Source organism: Corvus moneduloides, chromosome 2 (genome assembly GCF_009650955.1).
Source record: "Corvus moneduloides isolate bCorMon1 chromosome 2, bCorMon1.pri, whole genome shotgun sequence".
Taxonomy (NCBI): Eukaryota; Metazoa; Chordata; class Aves; order Passeriformes; family Corvidae; genus Corvus; species Corvus moneduloides.
Genome location: NC_045477.1, coordinates 114,740,377 through 114,765,605, shown reverse-complemented (window position 1 = coordinate 114,765,605; position 25,229 = coordinate 114,740,377). Strand labels below are relative to the sequence as shown.

Sequence of the window (25,229 nt, the reverse complement as noted above, 5' to 3'; positions counted from 1 at the left end):
CAATGAGCAAAGTTCAATATTATATGAGAGACAAGGAGACATATGTTCTTCGATGTTTATTTTTCAAGAAGAAGCCAAGAAGTATAAAACCTAGAAATATGAAAACTTTTCAATGTTGAATTTAATAGTGTAGAAGAATTTAAAATAAAAGATTTTGTTTCTCTGGTTTTCTTTGTTTAGCAACGGAGTTTACTTAAGAACTATAAAGGTCAATAGGAGCACTTTCTTGTAAGCATGCTTTCTCACCTAGATTGTTGCTTTGGTAGCAAGAGGGGACTTTTACAGTAATGAAACATTTTTTTTTTCTCCTTTCTTTGTCACAGGGAAGGCTTATTCTGAGAAATCTTACAGCTGGAACTCAGAACATCTTCAGTCTTAAGGGAATAGGGAAGAAACCTCTGCCTCAGGATTGTATTGTGATAGAGTGCCAAGTGGGAAAGGTCTGTCATAAAATCTTATGGGTGCACAATTATACCAAGAAGATGTTAAAATACAAGGTAATTTTTTTGCAATAATGTGACAAATATTTTTTCTGTAGAAGGACCTATACATTATGTATTACAGTAGCAACAACTGCTGTAATTGCAGTTACACTAATAAAATTCATGTATCCATGAGAAAATTTTCTATATTTTATAGTATATGGATATGTTTATAGTCAGGAAATCTGTGTGATAATATGTGATTTTACTGTATGTTTGATGGAAAAAAAAAGATTTATTTGTGTTTTAGTCTGGTTTCCAAGGGGACAGCACTTCTGCAATTGTTCTCTGTTCATTTGTTGCTCTTTCCTCCTCCAATGTTTTGAAACAACTCCATCAGTTTTGAAATCAGAGAAGGGGGCCTGAGAATTACTGTGTTCCTAAAATCTTCATAACATATTGAATATTGCATGAAAAGGACAAAAATTATTATCCTACTAAGGGAAGGATTGCAGCATGAGCTCACTATACATGAATTTCTCATGGCCCAGTGGCCTGGCCCATTATCCCAATTACTGTCTATTACCCAGCTGTTGTTTCAGCAATGTTGGAGGAAGTTGGCAATACTTTGTGTGTTTGCTGATAGAAGAAAAAATTCAGAGGTAATCACTGGAGTTGTTGAAAGGCAATGGGTCACTGGGGGGGTTAACCCAAATTCTTAGGAAATACAGTTTTGTTAATTTTCTTGCTCAAGAACGTATTTTTACTATTAAATATAATCATTATTTTTCATATGTTCCATTAACTATATTTTATAACTGTATTTACACCAACACATTTTCCTATTTAAAAACACTGTTGTAGTACTGTAATAGCATATTTTTTTCTGCTATTTATCTTGTCTGTATGTTTAATCTGAAAGTGGTAAAAGTATTTCTGTAGCATTCCTCACCCTGTGTACCTATATGTTGGATCCCATGTCCTATACCAGCAGAGACAGAAGGTACATTAGGGCAATAAAAATGAAATTTTGCTTTTCTTCTCAGCTTCAGAGAAGTTCCTGAGCAGCAACATCTTCCACCTTGCAAAAGAAAATCCATATTTGTGACTCTATCATGGCATTTAAATCTAGAGTAGATAACATCCAGAGATTGTGGCCATACAGTGTTTGCCAGGAGGGCTCAATCTATTGAAACAATGCAGGGGAGTGTCAGCTAAAATATTACATATAATATACAATAAATAATATAAATATTACATATAATATATAATATATAATATATAATATATATAATATAATATATATTATTATATATATTTAGTTTTTTCTTTTGGGGAAGGATTGAAAATAGGACAAAGTACATTCTAGAAGATAAAATCTGACTAGTTGATTAGTGTGGACTTACAAACTGAATGATTTTTGTTCTCTGCCTTGGTGCCAGTAGGTCCAAATGCTGCTTTATTCAAATGGAAAGGTAATGGTAGTGAGTGATTTGATTTTATGATATAAAGAGAGATCATGTATATACCAGCAGCAGTGTTCTGTTAAGTAATTCATGGAAAGTGAAAATCTTTCCTTGGATGTCTTCTTGCTAGTCTCCAGTTTTCCAGGTTTTCACTTTTACAGGTCAATCTACATTTAGTAAACTTTGTATATCACAGAAAGGTCCAGGTTCATATTCCTATGTTTTGACTCATTATCATCCCCCAAAACAAAGTAAAATATTTTTTTGGCATCGCCCGCTTTTTTTTTCTTTTCAACAGTCTTAGTTTTTTAGATGTGAATGCATTTGCATTTCTAATATATTTGTGCTTTTATCTCTGGAAGAAGTGGATGTTTTTGGCAACAGAACTATTTTTTCTGCTTTCCCATTTCGTGTGAACTCAATTTTTTTGTGCCAATGTAAGTGAAAGGCACAGAAATAACAAACATCAAAATGAATATATTAAAATTATTCATTGTATGTCTTTTTCAGAAATTTTGCATTAAATGAATTTATGACAGTTGTAACTATTCCAGGGTGAGCTGGGTCTGACTGAACTTTGACCTCCTTGAGGGTGTTCTCTGGGCCCTGAAATCTGGTTTTGGTTGGTTTTGTGATGTGGGGTTTTTTGTGCTTTTTTTATCTCTGTGACAGTCCAAGTGTGTGTGCTCTTTTTGCTCTGGGACCTTTGGGAGAGAAATAGTAAGGTCAGCTATTTCATGCTTGTATGCATATAATAAATTAATCCGTGTGAATAATGCATTTTCTCTATGCTAGCTTCTTACCCAGAAGCAGTTGCAGAACAATTGTTGGAGCAAGGTGGGCTGGAATGGCTGGAAAAGGCATGGTTACAAAGACTCCTGGAGTCCCCTGAACAAAGCAAACAGTATCAATCACTTCCAGCACTCTCCAGCAGATGTCATGTAGTGTCTTGTGCTGTTGGAGTGAGCAAAGATCATTTGCTTGCTTTTATTTCTACAAGGGTCTGCCTGTAAATTAGGATTTAATCACTAAATCCAGAACATGATCACAAGTATCTGTAGTTATTACAATGCAGAAAACCTTCTCTTAGAGGGAACTGTGACCCACAGCCTTGTCAGAAATGCAAAATAAACTTTATTTACTCAGATGTGTATAGCACAAAGGACAGCAGGAAAAAGAAATTATTCTAATTTTGTTGCTGTTCATTCCATGCTGCCTGATTACTGTAATATCTGGGTAGTCTGTGGTGAAGCAGAGCACTGGTTTTGTCTTTGTTGGTGTTTCCCTTGGGGGCAGTTGCTGGCAGCCCAATAACTCCTTCTCCTGTTTAATCCAGCATCTCTGACAGTTTTCTGTATTGTGCAGTAGCTAAATTGGTGATTAGGAAGAGGGAATGTTGTCAGTCTTGGCAGACAGAGCAAAGATAATCCAAAAAGTAATAGTTCTGGATATGTTTTTGATGGGATCTTTTGTAATTTTGTTGCCTAAGTAATATCTTCATTATTGAATTGGTTGGTTGATGTGCCCCATACACCCTGCATTGCTGGAGTGTATCCACCATATGAAGTAATTTCTCACAGATTAACTGGGACATACATGATATTAAAAAAAACCCCAAACATAAGAATTTCATTTACTGAAGTAATAAAGCTCAGCCTATATCCAGAATGGTATGAGATGAGCCAGTAGCTGACAAACACAATAATTTACAGGCACGTCCATAAACAATTTACTGCACGATGAATACTTAGCAATAAGTAATTTAGCTGAACTAATACTTGGGTAAATTTGCCTTTGAGGTGTAAATTTAGCTTCACTATTCCATTTTAATAACTGAATATATTAAACTATAAACTTAACAAGACCCCTCATTTCATTAAAAAACAGAATTACATTGTGTATATTCTACTCTGTTTCTCAGTATTTGCTGTATTTTTCTAATAGCCTAAGCCAAAATGAGGGTACTACTGCAAAAGTGACTATTTAAAATGAAATTTAAGTCTGGAAGGAGGAAGAGGGAAACAATCCTTGCCTTTACTGCATAAAGACAGCTCTCTTCCAGCTGAATAATGCTTTTTTCCTTTTCAATCATATACAGAGGGTTTATGTCTGGGGCAGCAATAATTTTTGTATATGTGGTTTGATTGTCTGTGCAACCATTAGTGTGAATCTAGAGCTGGGAAGAAGTGCCTTTGTGATTCAGTGGAGGTCATGTGCATGACTGCATCAATCTACCTTTTAAACTTCTATGCAAAACACTTTCAGTTCCCACAAAGATTTCCATGATTAAAAAGATAATTTCCATAAATTCCCTTGAAAAGTGTGAATGGTTTTATGAATTCTTTTCTACTGACTGATGTGTAAACCTTAGGGAACTGCTGGCACTGTGCTCTTCATGGTTGGTTCTAGGGGATCTTACAACAAATAGTCTTTCTTGTGATTAACTTACTCCTGGATATGAAAAAAAATCACAACAGAATTCATAAAGAATTTGTGCATATGTAATATCATGCAGAGAGCACATCCTTCTCTGATGATGAATTAATATAAGGTGACTGCAGTGTAAATGGATTTTAGTGTCTGTAAAATTACATTCAATTCCTCCTACAGAAAAGGAAGTGTGAAGCATCTCTATGAAAATCCAATCTCTCAGTCTCATGACAAAATTTTTTATGCAATTTTCTTCTTTATTTATACAAGTCTTTGTCTACTAGATATAAATAATTGCCCAATTTTTTCATGGCTCCTTGTAATGATACCTTTGATAGAAATTTTAGCTATAAAGGTGCCTAATTCTTTCAAGGCATGGTTTTGCAATAAAAATATAAAACTGTGCAACTGTTTTTCTCATTGCTGTTCAGAATAGATGTCATTAAATTAAACTCTCCAGGGGAATCTCTAGGCCCAGTTAAATTACTTGCAGGCATTAAGTTATACAAACTGTTAGTATTTTATAAAACTGTTGTAGAATAAATACATAATGAAAAAAAAAAGAAATCCCCTGTTCTTCAAGGTGTTTATTTCTCTATTCTTGCTGTTTCCGTTCTGGGATTTTAAAATGTCACCTCAGCAATGACATGAAGGTTGGGTATTTGTAAGAAATGCCTCAAAGTCATAAAATCATGTACCATAAACCTTTAATGAGGGGCTTCCCTGTTCAGCCTAACTCTTGTTTGGTAATGTGTCTGAGATTTTCTGAGAATAAATTCCGTGCAAGTGCAGTAACCTGATTGCTCAAGGTCACCAAGTTTATATGCTTTAATCACAACTGGATGTGTATATTCCATAATCCTTCAATTTTTATCTGTCCTTCCAATTTCAGTCCTTTTGGCTTCCACATTATCTACCAGAACTTCTGTAACAGGGGTTCTTTTCACTGAAGAAAAGGCATTCTTTGTAGCAATAACGAATGTTATGAAGGCCTACAGAATTTAAGAATAGCTGTAGTTGTTGCCAGGTGTTTTTTTGATGATTAGTTGTGAATTTTTTAGATCAGTTAAGGGTATAATAAGGTCTTAGGTCAGATTTATTCCTTGAAATGTGTTAGTGGTCTTGACAGGTGGCCTGTCTTGGGAACAAATCTGGATTATGTAGCACTCTTCATTATGTAGAACTCCAGGCTGCAGCTGAACAGGCAGGAATTATTTGGGGAATATACTCAGTGCAATGCAAAGATGTTTTGCTTCAGTGTGGTAACATGCTGGTGGCAAAATAAGAGTGATTACAAGAATTAAATGAGTTTCTAGTAACTCAGGAATTTGGAAAGTTTGCACTGAAAGGTGGATGAGGGGAAGTAATGGGGGCTTTTTTGGAAAAACTGCCATTCTTGTGAGCTTTGGAAAGAATCTTGTTAGATTGATCAGTCACTCTCACAGACCCAGTTCTGGCCTAGTGTCAAAGCAGATTAACTTTTGCTAAGTAGAACCTCTCAATATTGTCAAACTGACCTGAGAAACAATTTTCAAATGGAAACCTTGAACATATTACTGTCTTTGTTATACTGAGAGACAATGGAATTTAACTATATTTGATTATATTCTTACATCCATTCACCACTTTGCCTTGAAGTTTTTGGAGTTATGCTTATTTGGTTATTCAACTCTGGAAAAAGTTACTGTAATTTTGAAGTTTGGTTTTCCATTTCTATTCATGTTAAATAGCCATGTTACAGGTCTGCAGAATGAGTTTTCAAACCTGTGACTGATACGTTAGGTTAAAATTGCAGCATTTTATACATGTACTCCATTTATACTTTCTGGCTGTGTGTAAATAATGACTTGAGGTATAAGACTATGGAGAATACTATAATTTTAAAAATAAATTGTTGGAGATGGCTTGATTTGAGCAAATGTTGTGCAGGGTCACAATGATAATGTTAATAATAATTTACATTTTGGGTCCATTGCGTTATTCTGAAATTCTAGTTTCCTGGGTGATAGTGAAATGATGTAACATATCTAAAGAAACTGCAGTTATTTATGCCCGATTAATTTTGTGCGTGCCTCGGTGTGTATGTGCAGATCTGCCTGTTTCTCTCTGTATAAATACTGTTTGTAAGTACATATCTCTGCAACCCCACCCTTGGTGTGGGTTCTGGTTAATCTGCCTGTAACTGTTCATCATTCTCTCCTTGCACAGTAGGAAAAAAGCTGGCAAACTGCCTCTCCCACTAACTGGAAGAAGTAATTCCATATCTTGGCTCATTTTGAGTAGCTTGCAAATCAATATTATTTTTGTTGTTGTTGATAAAAGCGCCCCAGTTTATGCCCTATTTTCTTCCTTCAAAATATATTTGCCTAACAATAGTGATCCACAGAAGATATTTTTAGGCATATTCAGGTATCTTTGGTAATACAGTGTTGTAGATTGTTATAGGATATAAGGTTATTCAATGCTACATCTGCGACTAAAATGGTGTCCTATTCTTACATACAATCCTCATAAAAATGCATTGTAATAAGAAATGGCTCTCTCTCTGATATTCAGAAGAAAGTTAACTTAACAATTACTGTGTATAAATTCTTTTGTTGCTTCACTCCAGGCTTTCCTCTAAACTTACAAAATCTTTGCAACAAGTTATTGTTATAAAAATCTGCAATTGCTGGCCTTTCCCCTTTATGTACTTGTAAATTCTCCAACTTTTTCCCTTTCTGAATATTCCTGGATGTATTGTTATTCTGTAATAGACCTACAGTTAAGCAGACAGATGTTACACAACATTATGCCATATTAGAATCCCAAATGTCTGTGAACAAATGAGAATCATTCTTGGTATGAATTCTGATATTAGGATAAATTGCCTGTGTGAATGGGCAAGTGTGGGCATGCAATTTTAGTATCCATTTTTCATCTGAGGTTGATCATTTAATTAGTCTCAGTAACAGAGCTGATAAATCACATGGCCATTAGAGCAAGACAAAGTTCTATTTAAGGAGCACATGAGAGGTAACTGGTGAGTGATGCCTGTTACAACCATAAACCTTCTTAGGAAGTTGGAAATAGGAGACTGTATTGTTGTGACCACTGCTTGAAGATCAGCTAAGGTGTAAATAACTTAAATAGTAGAGACAAATAGGGTTGGTAAATGAATGGGGCTGGTTTGTTAATAAGATGGTGACTATTTGTTTTGGCTGGAATAGCAAGCAGCATGAGGAATATGAGTTTAATGACTGCAATAGGAAAGGTGATAGCAGACTGAGGCCAGCATCAGTTATGTACAAGTTTTAGTGAGTATCGGATCCCAAAAGATTCAATTGATGCAGGGGAGGGAAGGGAGAATTCCTTCATGTCTCTTGAGACAGGATCTGGAATCAAACACTGAAACAGTGACCATGCATGTGCTGACATTATTTCATTGCTTATACTCAACCTTTTCCTATTTGGTTATACAGTCACTTCCTTAAGATTAAGAACTCATTTAAATTTACTCATTCATTTAAAAATAATTTAGCTTCTGTTAGTTCACTACTCTGAAAAGGTATCCAAAATCTCTCTTGAATGACTGAGAATCAAATTTCCAGTCCGTATTTACTCATCAGCAATCCACAGGCATTTCATGTTTATAGTCAACCATGCCAGTAGTGTTCCTTTTACTTTGACATCTTTTGGTAGAAACTAGTCTGGTATGTCCAGCCTTTGATAGAAACTGTATTACCCTACCCTTCTGCTTTTTATCCAGTTTCAATTAATCACATTTATCCTACTTTTGTTTCTGTCTCCATGTTACTTTTCCCTTAAATAAAAATCTCATTTTAACTAATCTTATTTCTGTCCCTAATAATGTGCTTTCATTTTTGTTATCCTAGGTGTATTTTTAGGTACTTATCCTTTACTTTTGTGTACATTCATTGTAAACTGAAATGGAATAATCCATAAATATAGGAGTTTGACTAATTTATTGTTTATGTTTTAGTAAATGAATCCTCCCTGTCTTCCTTCCGTGTGTAGCAGCCCCAACTTTCCTATGCTTTCCTCTTTGTTGACAAGTTAAAGACTTTTTTTCAATTTTTTTTCTCCAAATACCAATTCAACAAGTCTTTTCATCCGTCTCTTTTTTAGCCTTTCTTTTTTTGCCTCTTGACAAGTAGTCTCTTCCTATTCTTTCTGGTTGCTGGACTTCTAATATATAGTTTGAAATGCAGATTTATTGGGGAAGAGGAAGATTGGTGCTTTACAGTTTTTTTCTCTGTTACTTGGAATAGAAGTTCTGGATTTAGAAGAACAAGCACCTGAAAAGGGATTACATTAACATAAATACCACAGAGAGGGAATGCATTGTAGGCAATGATTGTCTGTATCAGAAGAAAAGATGATTTAAGAATTGGCTTTTTTTCTACAGAAAATAATAAAAAACTTTATTTACTTAAAAAAATGAATGTGCATCTAATGCTGTTAGTGTGTCAAAAGAAATCTTTGTAGAATTCAGGTATCCACTTGGATGCTTGACAGGGTAGCTGTAGTCATTAATGAAACGAATAAATGAGCTGGAACAAACGTCAAGCTTTTCTAATTTGGCTTGTGATTTCACTCAAAACAACAGAGAGACAATTCTGGTTTTTCATGTAATATGAAATGGCAGCATCCTACAGTACTGCATGATATCCTGAAGAGATTTTTTAAAAGGACTCTGTGCCTCAGTGGAAAGCTGTCACCTGTAGATGAGAGCAGAAATTTCAGTGCCACTTTAAACTGCTGTCATTCAGGAGGGGTTTGCCTCATATAGTGGCAGAGGAAAGGAGGAGAGGGTGTGAGCAGAGCCATTCCCACACCCGGCTGCTGCTGCTGCTCCACCCGTGGCTCCAGTGGGCATTCACCAGCTCTGCGCAGGGATGCCTCCGACCTGAATGCTTCTTCCACGAGCAGCTGCTCAGAGAACACCTCTGTACAACCCTGTACAAGAGAGAAAGAAATGAGATGCAAGTAAAAAAATACTCAGCCTGTATCCTTGTAATGAGCTTTACAGTTTGCAAAATTGAAAAATCCTCATGTGAAAGTTGTAGTGGTCTCTCCATTGCCCAGATAGTTACCACGTGTGCCATGTACAAAATGTGCCATATAAAGAAGCACAGTTTTATGTCACTTGAGGTCTAGCAAATGATGTTAAAATTACACTTCAGATTTTGCTTTGCTCTGTCTAGTTAGATGGATCACTACTGCTGAACCTCTTTGTTATATTTCTAGCAAAAATGTATGTAAAATATTAAGGGCCTAACTGTGCAAATCTATGCATATGCAAGTAGTTCCATGGTCTGAGCAATATGCTTTTGATCATGTTGGGCAATGACTTCAAAATTTGTGTTTGATATGATCTGTATATGGCAGCATTTCTCTTACAGTGTGTATTCTTTCATGTGCATAAAATCTAGGACTTACTGATACCATATTTTGTATTCTACTCTTCAAAGCAGGTGGATATTGTGTCGATGGTGTTCTTGCAACAGTAACTTGCTTTTGATGAGTTTTCCTCTTTGTGAATTGTCTTCCCCAGGTGTATTCAAATCTCTCAATGCTGAGTGGTGACCCTGATCTGACTGTCAGCCCAGAGGACATTGCTGCTTACACTTTGAGTATATCTCCCTGCAGACGAGGAGTCTTTCACGGTACTGTTTAGAACTCAAATGTGCAAAATATCCTTAAAAATTAGCAGATTAAATCTGTTTACATCTAATGCTTTCATTTGTTCTGCATAATCTTTCTTCTGGAAGTAGGACTATAGTTACTGGGGATTCAGGTTTTTAAGCTTGCTCAAATTTTTATTTGTAAAGGTATCTTAGTGCTAAATATGTGGTCAGGTCCTTCAAAAATGCCAGCATATGAACAACTTTATGCATTTAATTTGTCTCATGAAAATTGACTAAATAGGAAGTAATGGTTTTGAATTATCACCAAGTTTGTAGACATAAATTTAATTTTCCAAAACCTGTTGAATACCTTTAGCTATGTTAGCACTTCTAGAACCAAAGATTTAAAGGCAGAGACCACAATTTGATTTTTTCCCTTAATTAATGCTCAATCTCTTGACCACAAGGCAAGAGTACATAAATAGAATGCAGTAAACTCAGTTCTTTCTTTGACATATGTGGAGTCTAGGGAGATCTAAAATTAATTGTACACAATTTGCATCCATCCATGTTTATAATGTTATTCTTATAATACAATAGCAAACTCTTGTTTTAACCAATGTCAGCATATCATAATTAATATTTTGTCCTCATATTTTTTTAATAACAATTCAGATTTCGTAATTTTTAATTGTTTGGTAATTGTTCTAAAATTCCATGGCACTCATTATTTGCCTCATAATATGAAAAGCATAATTTTGAGAATGAGGCTGTACAGTCAGTCTTTGTTTTCCGGGTAGGGTAACTATTGTAGTAACTCTCAGCAGAGCAAAGTACAAGGGTGTTTGGGAGGGAATTATGGATACAGAAGAGACCATCCTAAAGGAACTGAATAGCACTCAGGAAAGGATTTGAACTTCTTAAGCAAGAGGTTTCCCAATAATGCATAATTCTCTCAATACAACATGCTTAATGAGTGTAGTTTTGAGTTTGTGGGTTCCTAATGCCAAGCATTTGATTCTGCTACATTCTTGAACAATTGAGATTAATGACAGCCGTTTTCTCAGCATTAAAAAAAAAGCTATTAAGTCTTGTCCCTGAGGATGTCAATCTACTTTGCTCCTTTGGCCATTTTGTTTTTATTACCTGATATGTAAAATGTAACTAATAATGCCATCTCAATTCACAAGTGATTTGTGCAAGAAATTAATACTTGTAACAAAGCTTGACCTCATGCTGTAGGAAGACTTCAGTGCCCCGATCTGTAGCCCTGAAAAAAAAATCTCTTTATATGAATAGGAATCAGCTTTCAATGAAATTTGTAACCATCAAAAATGTGCACCAGGAAATATTGAGGATGTACTATATTTTAACATGCCCTTTTTTTTAAGCATTAAAGATTTAGGAATATTCTCTTTTTCTGCCTTAGAAAATCCCTGGTACTTTTATGTGTAATGAAAGTTTCAGTAGAAGAGGCTCCAAGGGATCTATCATACAGTAAATTAATACCAGGTGATAAAAGCCATGCCTTCAAAGGGACATAGATGGCATGTTCAGATCTCCATCTCCAGTGTTCTCCTCTTAACTTCTCTTACAATAGTTTCCATTATGTTTTGAAGTATTATATTTTCACTGAGCAAAAAAAGAGAGAACAGTCAGTCTCTCAAACCCAACAAAAAGTTACTGGTTCAAATGCTGGGAAGCCACCTATGCCCTTTTTCTCAGAAAAGTTCATTTATTTTACACTTTAAAATAACTTGATAGAAGGCTAAAGTTATCCTTTGAAAAGAACGGGGCCCAGTTATCGACAATCCACCCCCTGGCTCAGGGCTTGCTTTAATCACTACCTCAGGAAATCATGTTCATCCTTCCTCTGGAACAGAGACACGTTTGGCTCTCTCACAGAAATCCATGCACACTCTCTAACCATTCAGCTGCTGTAGGAGGGAGAGGGGTGGAGGGAAGAGAGGCCACTGTCTCAGGTTTGAAAAGCAGCAGCTGATTTTGCTGTCTGATGTTAGGTTTGATGTAAACCTAACTACCAAGTGTCCTCTCTAAGGTAACGTGTTAGGAAGTGCTTTCTTTGTGGCTTCAAGGAGAATGGAAGTCTGCCTGCTTCAGACTGTGCAAGGCTGGGAAGTCATATTTGTTCTCCTGAGCAGGATTTCCAGGTCTTGAGAAACTTCAGTGTCAAAGCTGATATATATATGTATGCATTTTGGGCTTTCAGGATATTTCAACAGCCAGCCTGAATCTTGAGGATCACAGATAAGATTTAGGTGATTTAAGTGGGAATTAGGCAGGACTCAGGAATCTTAATCTTTTCTAGGTTCAAGATACTACAAAAAATATACAATTTAAACACTCCTTCTCCCCCCTGCCCCGCCCCCCCCCCAAAAAAAAAAAAAAAACCCAACCAACCAAACAACCAAACCAAAACTATTCTTTATTCAGTCTGGTGAATATGTTTTGAAGGAAGCAAATAATACATGGCGTGAATATGGACTAAAACTAAAAAGCAATGCTCCAGAGCTATCTGCAGAGGGAGTAAATTTTATCCTCCTAGGAAAAAAAGAACAACTATTTTGATATCTGGCTGAAGACTCTGTCATAGTGCCAATGAATAATTTCAAGTCTACAACTTCCTAACTTGTAAGTGTAAAACTGTAGACTTGGTGTTCTGATACTGTTTTCATCATATTAAAATAAATTCTACTAAAAGAACTTTTACCATGTAAGTTGTTTTACTGAGCAAATGGTTTGCATTTTTCATTTACTTTCAAAGTCCTTTTATTTCCAGAATTATATGGCTGCAAAATTATGCTGCTTTTGCTTTCTGTCTTGCTGTTTTATGGTTGCTAAGCTAAAAATGGGCCCAGTTATTTTCTAAAGCCCATTTGGAAGAATTCCAATAGAGGGCTAATATTACATGCTTCAGCTAGTTTGTAGGTGCATGACAGCTTTAACACAGAAAGAATAGCAAAAAACACCTCAAACATGATTCTGTCACTACATAAAATTCTTCAGCAGGCTGTTTTCTGAGTAATTGAGCAATTTTCTTTAGGTTTGATAAAGTGTCTTCTACAGATTGCTTTATATTTTATCAAATTTTTATTTCTGCCTTCCACAGAATAGACCAGAATTTTTCCAGAATAGAGAAAAACTCATAGTACTTGAATATATCTTGTGCAAAAAACCCACACACACCTTATATAGCCAGTGCCCTTTTATTCACAAAACCCCCTAGCTTTTGGAAAGGAGCTTTCTAACTTTATGTCTCACCTTTCCTTATTTTTTTAACTAAATCTATGTTTAGTAGGCAGTGCTTTTCTATGCTGCTTTGAAACTTAAATTCAGGAAAAAAGGCAGCATGTTCCAGGCCTGGCAGATGCAGCTGTAGGACAATTGTAGTGTGGTGGTGGAGATCATGCCAATACATTCTGGCCTGTAAATGAGTTGATTCAACTTTTTTGTTTAACAGTATTTTCCATTCAACACTGGCATTGGAAAAAAAAATATTTTCCATTTCTTTGTTTGCTGGAATTCTGAAAATTGATCTTCTGATCACTCTAATTTCAATGGAATCATAAACACCCATGAGGGAGAAAGATCACTTTTGTAGTTTCTTGTAGCCTTTGCTGTATTTCCAGTACCTGCCTGTTTGCTTTGAGCACTTCCTCTTCACCTGCATCACCCTGACAAATTGAGTCTAATGCATTGGTAGCAAAGCTTGAAAGCTCTTCTGGTTGCTTGATTATTGTGAATGTCTCTGCTGGATCACCAGAGTGCACTGGAGGAGCTGCTCTACTGGGACAAGGCACAGCCCAGCAAGATGATCCCTGGCACACAATTTCCATCCATCCCAGTGCAGTTGGAGCTGCAGGCTCCTGTGCTCTTCCATGTTGTAGTTTCATTGTCACATTAAGAACAGGCAGTGAGAATTATAAACAAAACAATTCGCCTCTTTATTAAATGCTACAGAGCTATATATGAACAATAGTTGACAGCAGGGTTTGCCACTTGCTCATTTCTCCTATGTATGAGTCTTAAAGCATATTCTCATTTTTTTTAATTGATGTAGGGAGCAATTAATTTAATCCTAGTATATCAACAAGTAGTAGGATTTACAGAAACTCCTTAGAATTTACATGTCTCATTATAGAGGTTTTTGTAGGAAAATTAGATATAAAGTTTTGCTCTAACCTACAATAAATATCCTTTTTTTGTCAGTAGAAAAACTGCAAGAAGAAAAATTGCTTAAATAGCTACATAAATTACACTCATCTTATTAATTTATCTTATCTCTTCTGTGGAACTCTTCTGGAGCAGCAAATATACATAGATTTCATTGACCAGAAAAAAACCCCCCTACAGGAAAAGATAAAAGCCCCTCCTCCTATTCCCAAGACCTTATTAAGTTCATGTTGGTATATTTAAACCACAAGCCAAATGTTTTTCTACCTTTTCAGATTTGTGTGATGAATTCTGTGGCCATATAGCCTTCTATTCTTTTTTCCATTTAAAATATTGGGATATTGTGGACTTCTAGCATCTCTCTGCAGCAGAAAGTAATCATGCACACTATGCATCTTTGAAATACTCCATTTAAGTTACACAGGAAGGAAAGCATTGAGCATTTCTTACTTTCTTAATTGTATTAATGGATACATGGGGTGTTGTAGTATATAGCCAATGAGTCAGTCTAAGATGGGGTATTGCAATTACAATTTTATTGAGAAATAAAACAGCCTGCCTCCTTTTAAAGGGATGCATCTTCTCTGAAGCAGTATAAAGCAAGGCTTTGGTATTAATATGTGGACTGTTGTTGTATAAAATTTTTAAACACTGGATAGTAAAGCTAGAAAATATGCAGTGATGTTTTGACCAAGAAAGCTTTTAAAGGAATGATATGTTAGCAAAAAGATAACCTTCTCAATTTATGGAAATTTTAATTATTGATTTTCAGTATAATTCTAGAAATGTATTATTGCTTTTACAAGTTTAGAATTCTATCTGCAAGTTTAGTATCATATATATGCAAAAGAACAGCTAAGGAGTCTTGTTTTATAAAATAGTTGATGATGGCATGACTCTGTGGCCAGCTGAATCCATGGGAATTGTATCTCTGGGAGTAGATGAAGTCTTGTTTGGTCTTGAATGTATGCTTTAAAAATTGTCAGCCATGACATTTGGCAAGTTACACTGTTGTGGAATGTGTGATATAGAAGTCAGATCTGAGCAACTGAGTACAAAAAAACCTCCAAGCACTGAGGACCGTTGTGCATGAATGAATTAACATTTATCAGTTTTTTTTGTAGCATCAGAAAGTGAGAAGCATCAATAAGGAAAAGTTCTGTAGGATGACTGTGCATTCACAGCCAGAAGACCTGAACTTTCTGTGTCAAAGCTCTTTCAAAGCATGGGAGCCAAGCTCAGCAAAACTGCATGAAAAATGTAAAATTGCTTTTTGTTATTTGTTATTTGAAATCTGTCATTTTGGATGCAGTGTTTCTGCACATTTCCAATGTATTATTTATGACTTCATAGAGCACAAAGTACTTCTTATTACTCTTCATTGTATAAAACTCTTCTTCCCATCCAGCAAAACATCTCTTGACAGGAATATTTTTGTAGTCCATAATTTGAATAAATTAATATATTTATGCATCATCTGCTATCTTAGTCTCCAATAGGGGTCAGTGGGTTGCACCATTTACTCCCAAACCAGGAGAGTATTCTGATTAGGAATACTTCCTAGGCAAATGTTCTGCCTTAATTTATAGACTCCAGTCATGCAGATCATTCTGTGTACTGTCCTCACTGATAAGGATTCTGCATTTTAGATTTGACATGAAATTAATACACTTTTTTTCTTTTGTTATTTGCAGTTCTTGCCAGCACTGATTTTCTTTTATTTTCCCCTAATAAAAAATTCAAATAGCTTTGAGCCAGTAGTGGATACATTGATGCCCATGAAAATTATGGAAGACACTTTATGAATATTTTAAGATTAAGCAGATAAACTGAGTTATAAAATGTATGCCATCTGTAGTAAAACTCATTATTTTTTCTCAAAATACGTCGAGAGATTTAATTGAGAGCCTTGCAGGGTTCTGTATTCACCACATCAATTCAGTCACCTTTATCAGTCAAGATTATAACCTCATTGTTATTAATTCTGTTTGTTTGAGATCTGTTTTTTGTAAAGGAGGAAAATGGAGTGTCAGCAATTATTGTGCAATTCTTCACTGATTTTTTGATTATGTGATTTCTAGATTATCAGCACAGTGGTTTAGCAATTCAAGTAGTTTTTAGTTACCATAGTTCCTCTCATAGCTCTTGAAATATTCTTGAGCATTAGCAGTTTATACTTTTTGAACTTTTCAAGCATTCCAGTATTTGCTGCAAATAAAAATTAATTATTCAAATGCTTCAGCGAATTATTTTGACACTTTTGAGATCACATTTTGTGCAGAGAACAAATGTCACTGTTTGTTTTACCATCTCATTACTTAAAACTGTGATCACTCCTGTTCTGTCCCTCTTTCTCCCATGCTCACATATGGATAATTCATGATTCTGAAATACAGACAATTGGTAGAGAAAATCCTCCATGGTCGCTGGAAGGAAGAACTATAAGGAAAAATTACTAACATTTAAAATTAAATGTAATAAAATATTCTTGACTGTTAGAAGTGTGCAGAGTTTATGAATGTACTGATTTTCTGCATTTAGCCAAGACTTTTTGATCAAATTCAAAGCTATAATTTTGCATTTATTTACTCATTGTCTTATAATTGTTGATATAGTTCAAGCATATTGATGGTAAGGATGGTATTTTAAATTAATGAATTCTCTATTACACTTTTTCTCTCTAATATTGTGCTTCAATAGACCAAAATAATATTAGGATCATATATTGAGACATAAAATCAGATTAATTAGTCAGTATCCTATGTTCATTAGTCATTAATTAGTCATTTATCCTATGATTCATTAGCTATTAGTGCCATTCAATGTGTACTCTTACATCTAGATTTATATACCTCGAACATTTTCTTCAGACTTCTTGCTCCTTTCCCTGATGGTTTTGGTTTTTTATCCTTCTTGCACATCTATCTTATGTTTCAAGAAAAAAAAAAAAATAAAAATCAATAATTTCCTGAAATTGCAGTCACTCCTCTGCCTATTTGAACCCAATTTCTGGCTTGTTTACTGCGAGTAAGTTTAGTAATCTGTAAAACTTTTTCATTTAAAATTATTATTTTGTTTTTAATTAGTTTAGTTTAGTTTATATGTATTTAAGTAGAGTTCTCTTAATGAAAGAAAATTTGGGATTCTATTTTTTTTTAAATTTGAAGTTACATATTATATTGTTCCTCTGGATTTAAACCTATTTCCATTGTTTTGATTTTGTTTTCAACTTCAGTGTTTTATACCTGTGCTTCCTGGTTGCTGTCCCTCAAAGAAAAAGAGATTCTTCCTTGTAATCATTTAATGTAATCCTTCTTAGTAGGAATAGTTTGTCAGTATTTGTCGTGTCCTCTTGTCATGTCCGTTTGTTCTGCTCCACTCAAAGCTGCAGAAGCAGAGGATACCTTTAGATGTAGGTATTTTCAAATCAGATTGTTTCTGGGACTCTCATATTATTAATTCCCCATTTCAAATTTTAGCAGTTCCATTATTAATAGTTTTCCCAAGTCCTTGGTAAGACACCATAAATAAATTCCCTTTTGGAGATGTTTCACATAAATTCTAATAATCTCAAATGAGAACATTTCTTACTATATAATGGCATAAAGTAAGTCACCTCCTCAAATTAGTTTTTTATTGTATGTATGAGGAAAGAATTAGACCTGCAAAATATATTTATTTTGGCTTTGAAATTCTCCACAATGTATTGAAACATTGAGGGACAATAATTTAGATGCAATTAGAATGTTATGTGGTATTTCCAGAACTTTGTGTAGATTTAAAATTCTTAGAGGCACAAAATGGAAGAAATGAAACCTGCTAATTTAAAGCCAATATATAAAAACTTCCAGAATAACATTATTTAAAGGAACCCTGTACATACTAGATTTTATGTTATTAAATAGGGATCTGGCAACTTAAAAATTCAGTTTACAGTCTGTATTTTATCTTCCGGAAGTACTTGGTTACAATTAAATATGCAATGCAAACATGTATCACAGGAATATTTTAACTCTTACAGTTATTCTCTTATAGCACTAGAATGAGGCACTGTGATTTAAAGAAAAAATAACAGAAACAATGAAGATTATGCAAAGAAAATTGAGCTGGGAAAAAGATACAATTAGTGACCACCAGATTTTGTAACTTACATGAAGTCGGTTTCCTTGTATTTCCTACTACTGATCTTTTTCAGGTGCTCATTATGGATTTCTTCAGGCAAGTAGAAGAGCACTTTGGGGACAAAACATGGTTAATTTTCTTGTAATCACTCAAGAGATACTTTTTAATGTCATAAATTGTAATTGGATGGCTGACACCTGGAGTGGAAGTTTTACTTCATTTTGTATTAGTTTTGAACTGAGGAAATACTTGTACATGTCTGGCAGTCTGTTTTTGTAAGGCTAATGCCTGTTAATGCAACACCTGTATCTGTTTGTTTTAGGTGTAATTTCATTTGTTGCTCAAGATGAAGACCAACAGCAGTCTCAAGAGAGCAGCTCACCACAGAAGACAGATGGTAAACGGGCCCTTCAGAAACTGCCAGCGAGGTCTCCACAAGCTCTTGGTGCAGCAAAAAGTGGTATGTTTGTTATAACGGATGTTATTATGGATGTTTGTTATTAGGGATGTTTGTTATTATGGATGTTTGTTATTATGGATGCATTTGTTGTCAATTTTTATAAAATTAGATCATCATGTGTTTTAAAATTAAATGAATATCTAGTATGCACAGCCTACAAACAGTGTATGAAATTCTCCTTTTATGCTTTTTGAAACATTTTTATGAAATGATAGGCTGAGCTTTTTCTTTTCCTTTTTTTTCCCCCCTCTTTTTACAAAAATGACACTGATTGTTGCTTGTTGTTGGAGAGGGGCAGCAGGTTTCTAATGCTTTCTTTATAACTCTCCAGTAATATTGATAGTGCTGATGTCAAAGCAGGCCACTTCTGAAATTCATATTGCTGAACTTCTTTCCATTGTGGAAAAAACTTTCTTATAACAGTCAATCATAGATACTCCTTTGGCACAATAAAATCAAAAAGAGAAAATTCCAGAATACCTACTTTATTCTAAGCAGTATCTGCATTACTTCTGAGATTTCCAGTGTTCCAGAAGAATACTTTCGTTGTTACACCAAATGGACAAAGGCAGGTTTTTTGTTGTTTTTAGATTAATTTCTCCGCTTTCTTATTTATATATTTGTAAGTATAACTTTGCCTATAGAACAGTGGTTTTTATGCTTTTAATATTTAATTTGGTATGTATTTAAATTATCAAGCATTTATTTTAATGATTAAAGAAATTTCTTGCAAGGAAAGCTATCAAAGAAAGTTTTAAACTAAAAAGTTGGTTTAGTCAATATTGAGTTTTTAGGAAATTGAGAAGGGCTTGCAATTGGAGATCTCTTTGTCTTTATAACTGTATTTTCTAGATAAATTAAAACTAGAATTTATCAAGTTTTAAGAAGAATTAGAAGCTAATTTGATCAATAAATTAGAAATAATTTGAGTTAATTCGATGTGAATATCAGAAAGTCTGTTCTTTTATAGTCTATTAATATCTGTACAGCAACATGGAAGTTGGTTGACATTAAAACTCACACAGCACCTCATTGGAAGTTTACAGAAGAAGGATTTTAACAAAGATTAAATTAAGGTGATATATGCAGATAATATAGTATAGACAAGAATTATAGATTTATAGATATTAAGTGGAATTAATAATAAAACCAATATAAATAATGATGCCAGGTACATGGGAGATAATCTTCAAATCCCTACTAAAAGCCTAAGAATATTAATGAATTTAGTTAAGCTTCTCTTATCCAAATGAAACGTTTTTTCTTATGAGATATTTGTAAATTTAGGAATCATCAGTCCAAAACTAGTAAAGGTTGTCATTGAAAGTAATTGAACATAGAAGGTTAAGTAAGAAAAGAGTTAAAGAGGGTGGATGTCTCAGTACTGTCCCTGTCACTGATATGAATTGAGGATGTTGTTCTTAGGTAGAAAATCCAATGTGACTGCATGTTTTTCTGGTGTTATTACTGATGAGCCTTTTGCTCCATTTGGTTTCCCACTGACGATGTGAGACTTACTGGTCTATTTATGAAATTGAAATATTTTTCAAGCATGTTTAACACATTTAAATACAATAAATTAATACAATAAAGTATTAGTCTAATAATTGCTGAGAGGAGCCAGGTAATCAGCCCCAAATCAGCTCCCTCTGTTGCTGCACACTAATTTACATGGATATAATCACTCCCACACAGAGAATCCCACTGGTAATTGGAGCAATCTGCACAGTTTATTCCTATATGACTGCCACAAGTCACTGCGTCTTCTCTTTCAGTTGCCATTTTTTGGTATTTTTGTGCACCTGTAGTGTTATATCTTTGTCTTATTGTAACCTACATGTTTCCAGTAAACTGTATGGACTCAAGCTGCAGGACTGCTGGCAATGTTTAGGGCATCATTAGGATTGCTTTCCTAAGTGGAGTTAAAGTAGGATGTGACACGACTCTTCCCTAGTACTGTGTCACTTAAGGAAAGATTTTGTTCTTCTTCAGTGCAGAGGATATACCCTTAAAATACTCACATCCCAAGCTTCAGTCTCACCTTTAAACCCACCAACTGCATTTAGTCATTTCACAAAACATTATCTGTCATCACAACCATTCATTTGTACTAGACATCTGTAACTTTTGCAGCTGAGGAAAGTACCTGCTGAAAATAGCTAAATAGAGATGGAATGCAACAAGATCTGGTCTAACATACATGATAGTCCTCTTCTGAACTTACTTCAAAGAAGAACTAACAAGGTCTTAACTTTATCCTACACAGTTTTCTTTTACACCAATATTTTTTACGGTAGTTTTACATTAAAATTAATTATTGTATGACTTTTGAAAGGAGAATGACTGATGGATGTTTCCAAGATTTAGGATACATTAATTGCAAGGTGCACACCACTAGTAGAATGCAAACCCCTTGCATTTGACCAGAGGCATCAACACAATGAAGTGAATCTTGGAGCTGAGAATCCCCAGAGCATTGTAACAGAAAATATTGGACTTCTGATGTAGAAAAAAATGAATATACAGACTGGAATCCGTATAGCTCAAAACAAGTAGGGGGTTGTCCACAGATGAGTAAGATTGGGAATAAACACATGTACACCCAGCCTTTGTGTCGTGCTGTAAGTCAGAGAAAATTGTTCCTTTTAAACATACTAGAAACTACTACCTTGTTATACCCACCTCAAGATTTAATATCATCCTCAGGTACACACACATATGCATTATGTAGATATAGATGTTTTTTACCTTTTTCCTTTTTTTTTTTCTTCTTCAAATTACGTTGTAGGTAGGATTGCAGCAGCAGATGATGATTTCTAGATGAGCTCTTCCAAAACCCTAAGAATTCTGAAATTTGTTTGTAATTTTTTTTTCTTCTTCAGATGTATTTAAGAAAAAGCACGTTTAGTTCTTGTAGTAAAAACCACAGTGGTTCCTCATGATGAATCCTTTTTATGATGCCTTGTACAAGAGGGAAAAAGAGAAAACAAACCAAAACCCAAAAAGAAAAATGTCTGCAGGACAGATGCAGTGACAGGGGCTTGCCCCTTTCTAAACTGACGTGGGGTTTTAGTTCTTTCCAAAACATATTTCTGTCTTTGAAGAGAGGAGGTCCTAGGGTTTCTTTTCTCATGGGAGCCAAAAGTTCAACAAGGCTAAGTGGTTGCTAAGACTGAAAACAGGATGCAGCTTGTCTTTCATGTAAGATTTATCTTTAGATATTCCTGTATTATAAAGTGCTAAAATAATAAATAATTATTAGCCGTTAATAGGTATTTGTTTCACAGTCTCACTAAATGCTGTGAAACCTCCTACACTATCAAAGTAGAGAAAATTTTTCTGGAGTTCATGGTAACTTCTTGAACTGAACTGGCCAAAGCCCCCTGTGTTGTGCTCTTTGCTGTGCAGCCCAGGGGCCACAGGGAGGATGCTTGGCTCGGCTTCTGCCAGAGCTGCTCTGCTCCTCAGGAATCATCCCGTGGAAATGAGAGTCGAGAGTGTGATGTTGCTGTGGTTGCTGCAGTGCCTAAAGCCTGCACTGCAGCTGCAAATCCCACTCTCCTCTTCCAGCATCCCTCACACTCTCTCCAGCAGAAAGACAGCACAGACCTGGCACTTAAGCAACAGCTTCTAATGTTCATGCTGACATTGATGTTTTACAGTGTTTGTTTGTACAAGACTGGGGAATTTTCCATGTGCTATTGCCTTACAGTGTCTGCCCTGAGCATTGCCTTTATCCAAAGATTGTACTTCCCATTGTGTTCATCTTTTGGAATGCAGTTAGATTTTTATGTCATTGCCAAGGGTTTGAATTTCCTTGTACTTGAAAGGCATAACATCAGAAAGGTACAGCACTTGTGAATAGGCCATGATGAAAAAGCACAGTCAAAGGGTCTAGGCCAGACATTCATTTTGGCAAAGCCTCTTTTAATTGTCTTTTTAAAGCTAATTTATGCTTAAACCAGGCCTTCGATGACAGACAGTGTTTTCTAGCCTAAGTTGTCATTGTAGTTCTTATATCTCTGAGTTGAGTGTCTTTCCTGTTGAGTTTAAAAACTGCTTCCAAGTGATTCTTTGAGCAATTGGTGCCTTTGGAAGGTAATGGTACTTGCACATGTGGTTTTTGTGGATTTCCAGGCTTGAAATCAATCCCTGAGAGCCGAACATCTGTGGGAGCACACTGGGGTATTCACATAAGGAGGATAGTGAAATAATGTCTTTGTTCTAGCAACTGTTGAAGTGATTAAGAGCTAAACAGTACTCAGGATGGCAAAAATATAAAATAGGGTTTAGCATTTGTTCATTATAATTTTTTAAAAGACCATAAGAACTGAGTACGCAATGGCAAATGATAGGATTTATTCTGTATTAATGCAGAAAGGTGTTTCACATACCTTTAATATATTAAAGATATAATTGATACATCTAATGTGCATGTTTATTTCTGGAATTAATGTCTTCTTAAGAGGACTGTTCTTTAAAATCATTTTGAGTTACCAACCCATAAATTTTGGTTGGGTAGTTAAGCTATTTTTCAGTCTGCTCTACATTCTGTATGTTCATGCATGGTGTGCTCCACCTTCAGATTAGTTTGAGTCTTCCTCTTCAGGGGAAAAATAAAGACCTACCCAGAGAAAATAATCCCCATGTAAATTTCATGCATACTTGCAAATTTAAAATACTAACCATGGCTTTCTGCCTTTTTTTTTTTTTTTTTTTTTTGGATACCATTTTAGCACTTGCAGCTATACTTATGCCAGTGCATACAAGCTTTTGGGGATGGTTTAGCATATGTAGAACATTAAATATTAGACGGTTTTATGCTTTTTGCCTTTGTCAAAAAGATTGTTCAATTACTGCTGGCTTTCTCAGTAGGTGCCCTTCTGCATAACTGCAGTCTGCTGGATGTTATGAATTTTCCTGTGCCCTTTTGAGACTCAGAACAGCTTGATTCTCCCAATAAACTAACATGTTGTTTTGAAACAATTCAGATATAGCAATGCTTTAAGGACCTATGGCCCACATGGAACTTTGTGGGGCATGCTATTTTGTGCAATTAAAAATCTGTGGAAACAATGCATGGTAACCCATTTAAAATTAATAAAAAAGCAATCTCTAATTGCTCACAATGTAAGGCTGCTGCTGAACTTTAGGTTGTATCGCCCTTCCTGCAGCAGGTGTTGTAATATTGCTGTGCTGAGAAGGCAGGTAGTGTTGCATCTGCACTAACCACAAATTAGTCACTCCTCTTGTAAACCTGTGCATCTGTCTATTTTTGGATATCATAGCACGTAGGACTGCATTTGCATATAAACAGATTAAATTTTATTACCCAATTTAAATGTCTGTGATGTGCATTATGCTTGTTTTGAAAGTCTGTATAAGCTATAAACTGTATTATTGAGAAGCACATCATTCTGTTGTGTCTGGCAGACCTCAAATGTGTATGTATGGAATTTTGTCAATTAATAGCCCATTTAATAAAAAAATATTCTGAAAAACAAAATCCCTAGCATAAATAATGAGTGGGGTTCATTACAGGGCTCACATGACAGGTCCAGTTGTAAGCCCTTACTAGTTGTTTGGGACAGAAAACATTCAGAGTGATATAAAAAATAACATTTTTGAAACCTAATAGGAAATGAGCAACAGAGCAGCAGTCTCCCTACAGCCAGTGCCCTTGTTGTTATGTTGGAGTGTTTGACATGGTCTTTATCTAGGTCATCATTTTGCCTTTCCTACCTTGTCATGCTTACAAACAATTATTATTTTACCCTTTAGCAAGTGATGAATTATAAACACACCGAGAGCACATAATGGTAATGAAAAAGAACACTAATATTTACCAGTTCCTCACAGTTGTATAAGCATGTCTGGGGCTGGAAATAATGAGGTGAGGAGAAGATAGAGGGAAGGTGGCCATCAGTCTCCTCTATCATCCTGTTTCAATTGCTGGGACCTGTGAAAGTATTCACTGAGCCAGAAAACAGGTAAAAGTCAAACTTTATGGTCTAATACATGGGACAGATCATAAGAAGTGGAGTTTAAATCTAATGTGAATTTTTAAAAAGTCTTTTACAGTGTGTGGCTTTTTTCTATCTGAATAATTACTTGAATCTGATACATTAATCTAAATATTATGAAACATTCAAATTAATTTTTAACCACAAAGTGTGACATTCTCCCCAAGATATTTGACATTCCAACTACTGCAACATCAACAATATTGCCTAAGGGTGAGAACAGCTTCCTTCAAGGTTTATGTTCAGTCCCTCAAGCAGAAGGAAGAATTGAATAAACATTCTCAGAGCCTGTTTGGACAATCCAACAGTTAAGCTAATTTATAAATAGATTCACAAATACAGAGCAAAGTTTTATATATATATACTTATTTATTTCAAGTTTCTGAAAACCATGCAATTCAGAAATATAAATTAAAACATTAGATCAAGTCCAAATTATGTTTTTAAAATGACAGGGAGTATAATTCCCAACAGGAGAAGAA

At 35.0% G+C, this 25,229-nt stretch overlaps 1 protein-coding gene across 1 annotated transcript in view; it reads left to right on the top strand.

The window, feature by feature from the left end:
* The window catches only part of CFAP47 (cilia and flagella associated protein 47), a 280,968-nt gene that overhangs the window by 133,647 nt on the left and 122,092 nt on the right, over window positions 1-25,229 (top strand). The window contains exons 48-50 of the mRNA XM_032100897.1: window positions 324-497; window positions 9,876-9,987; window positions 18,587-18,724. Of these exons, the coding sequence (XP_031956788.1) occupies window positions 324-497; window positions 9,876-9,987; window positions 18,587-18,724 (424 nt within the window). The remainder of the gene's footprint in view (window positions 1-323; window positions 498-9,875; window positions 9,988-18,586; window positions 18,725-25,229) is intronic.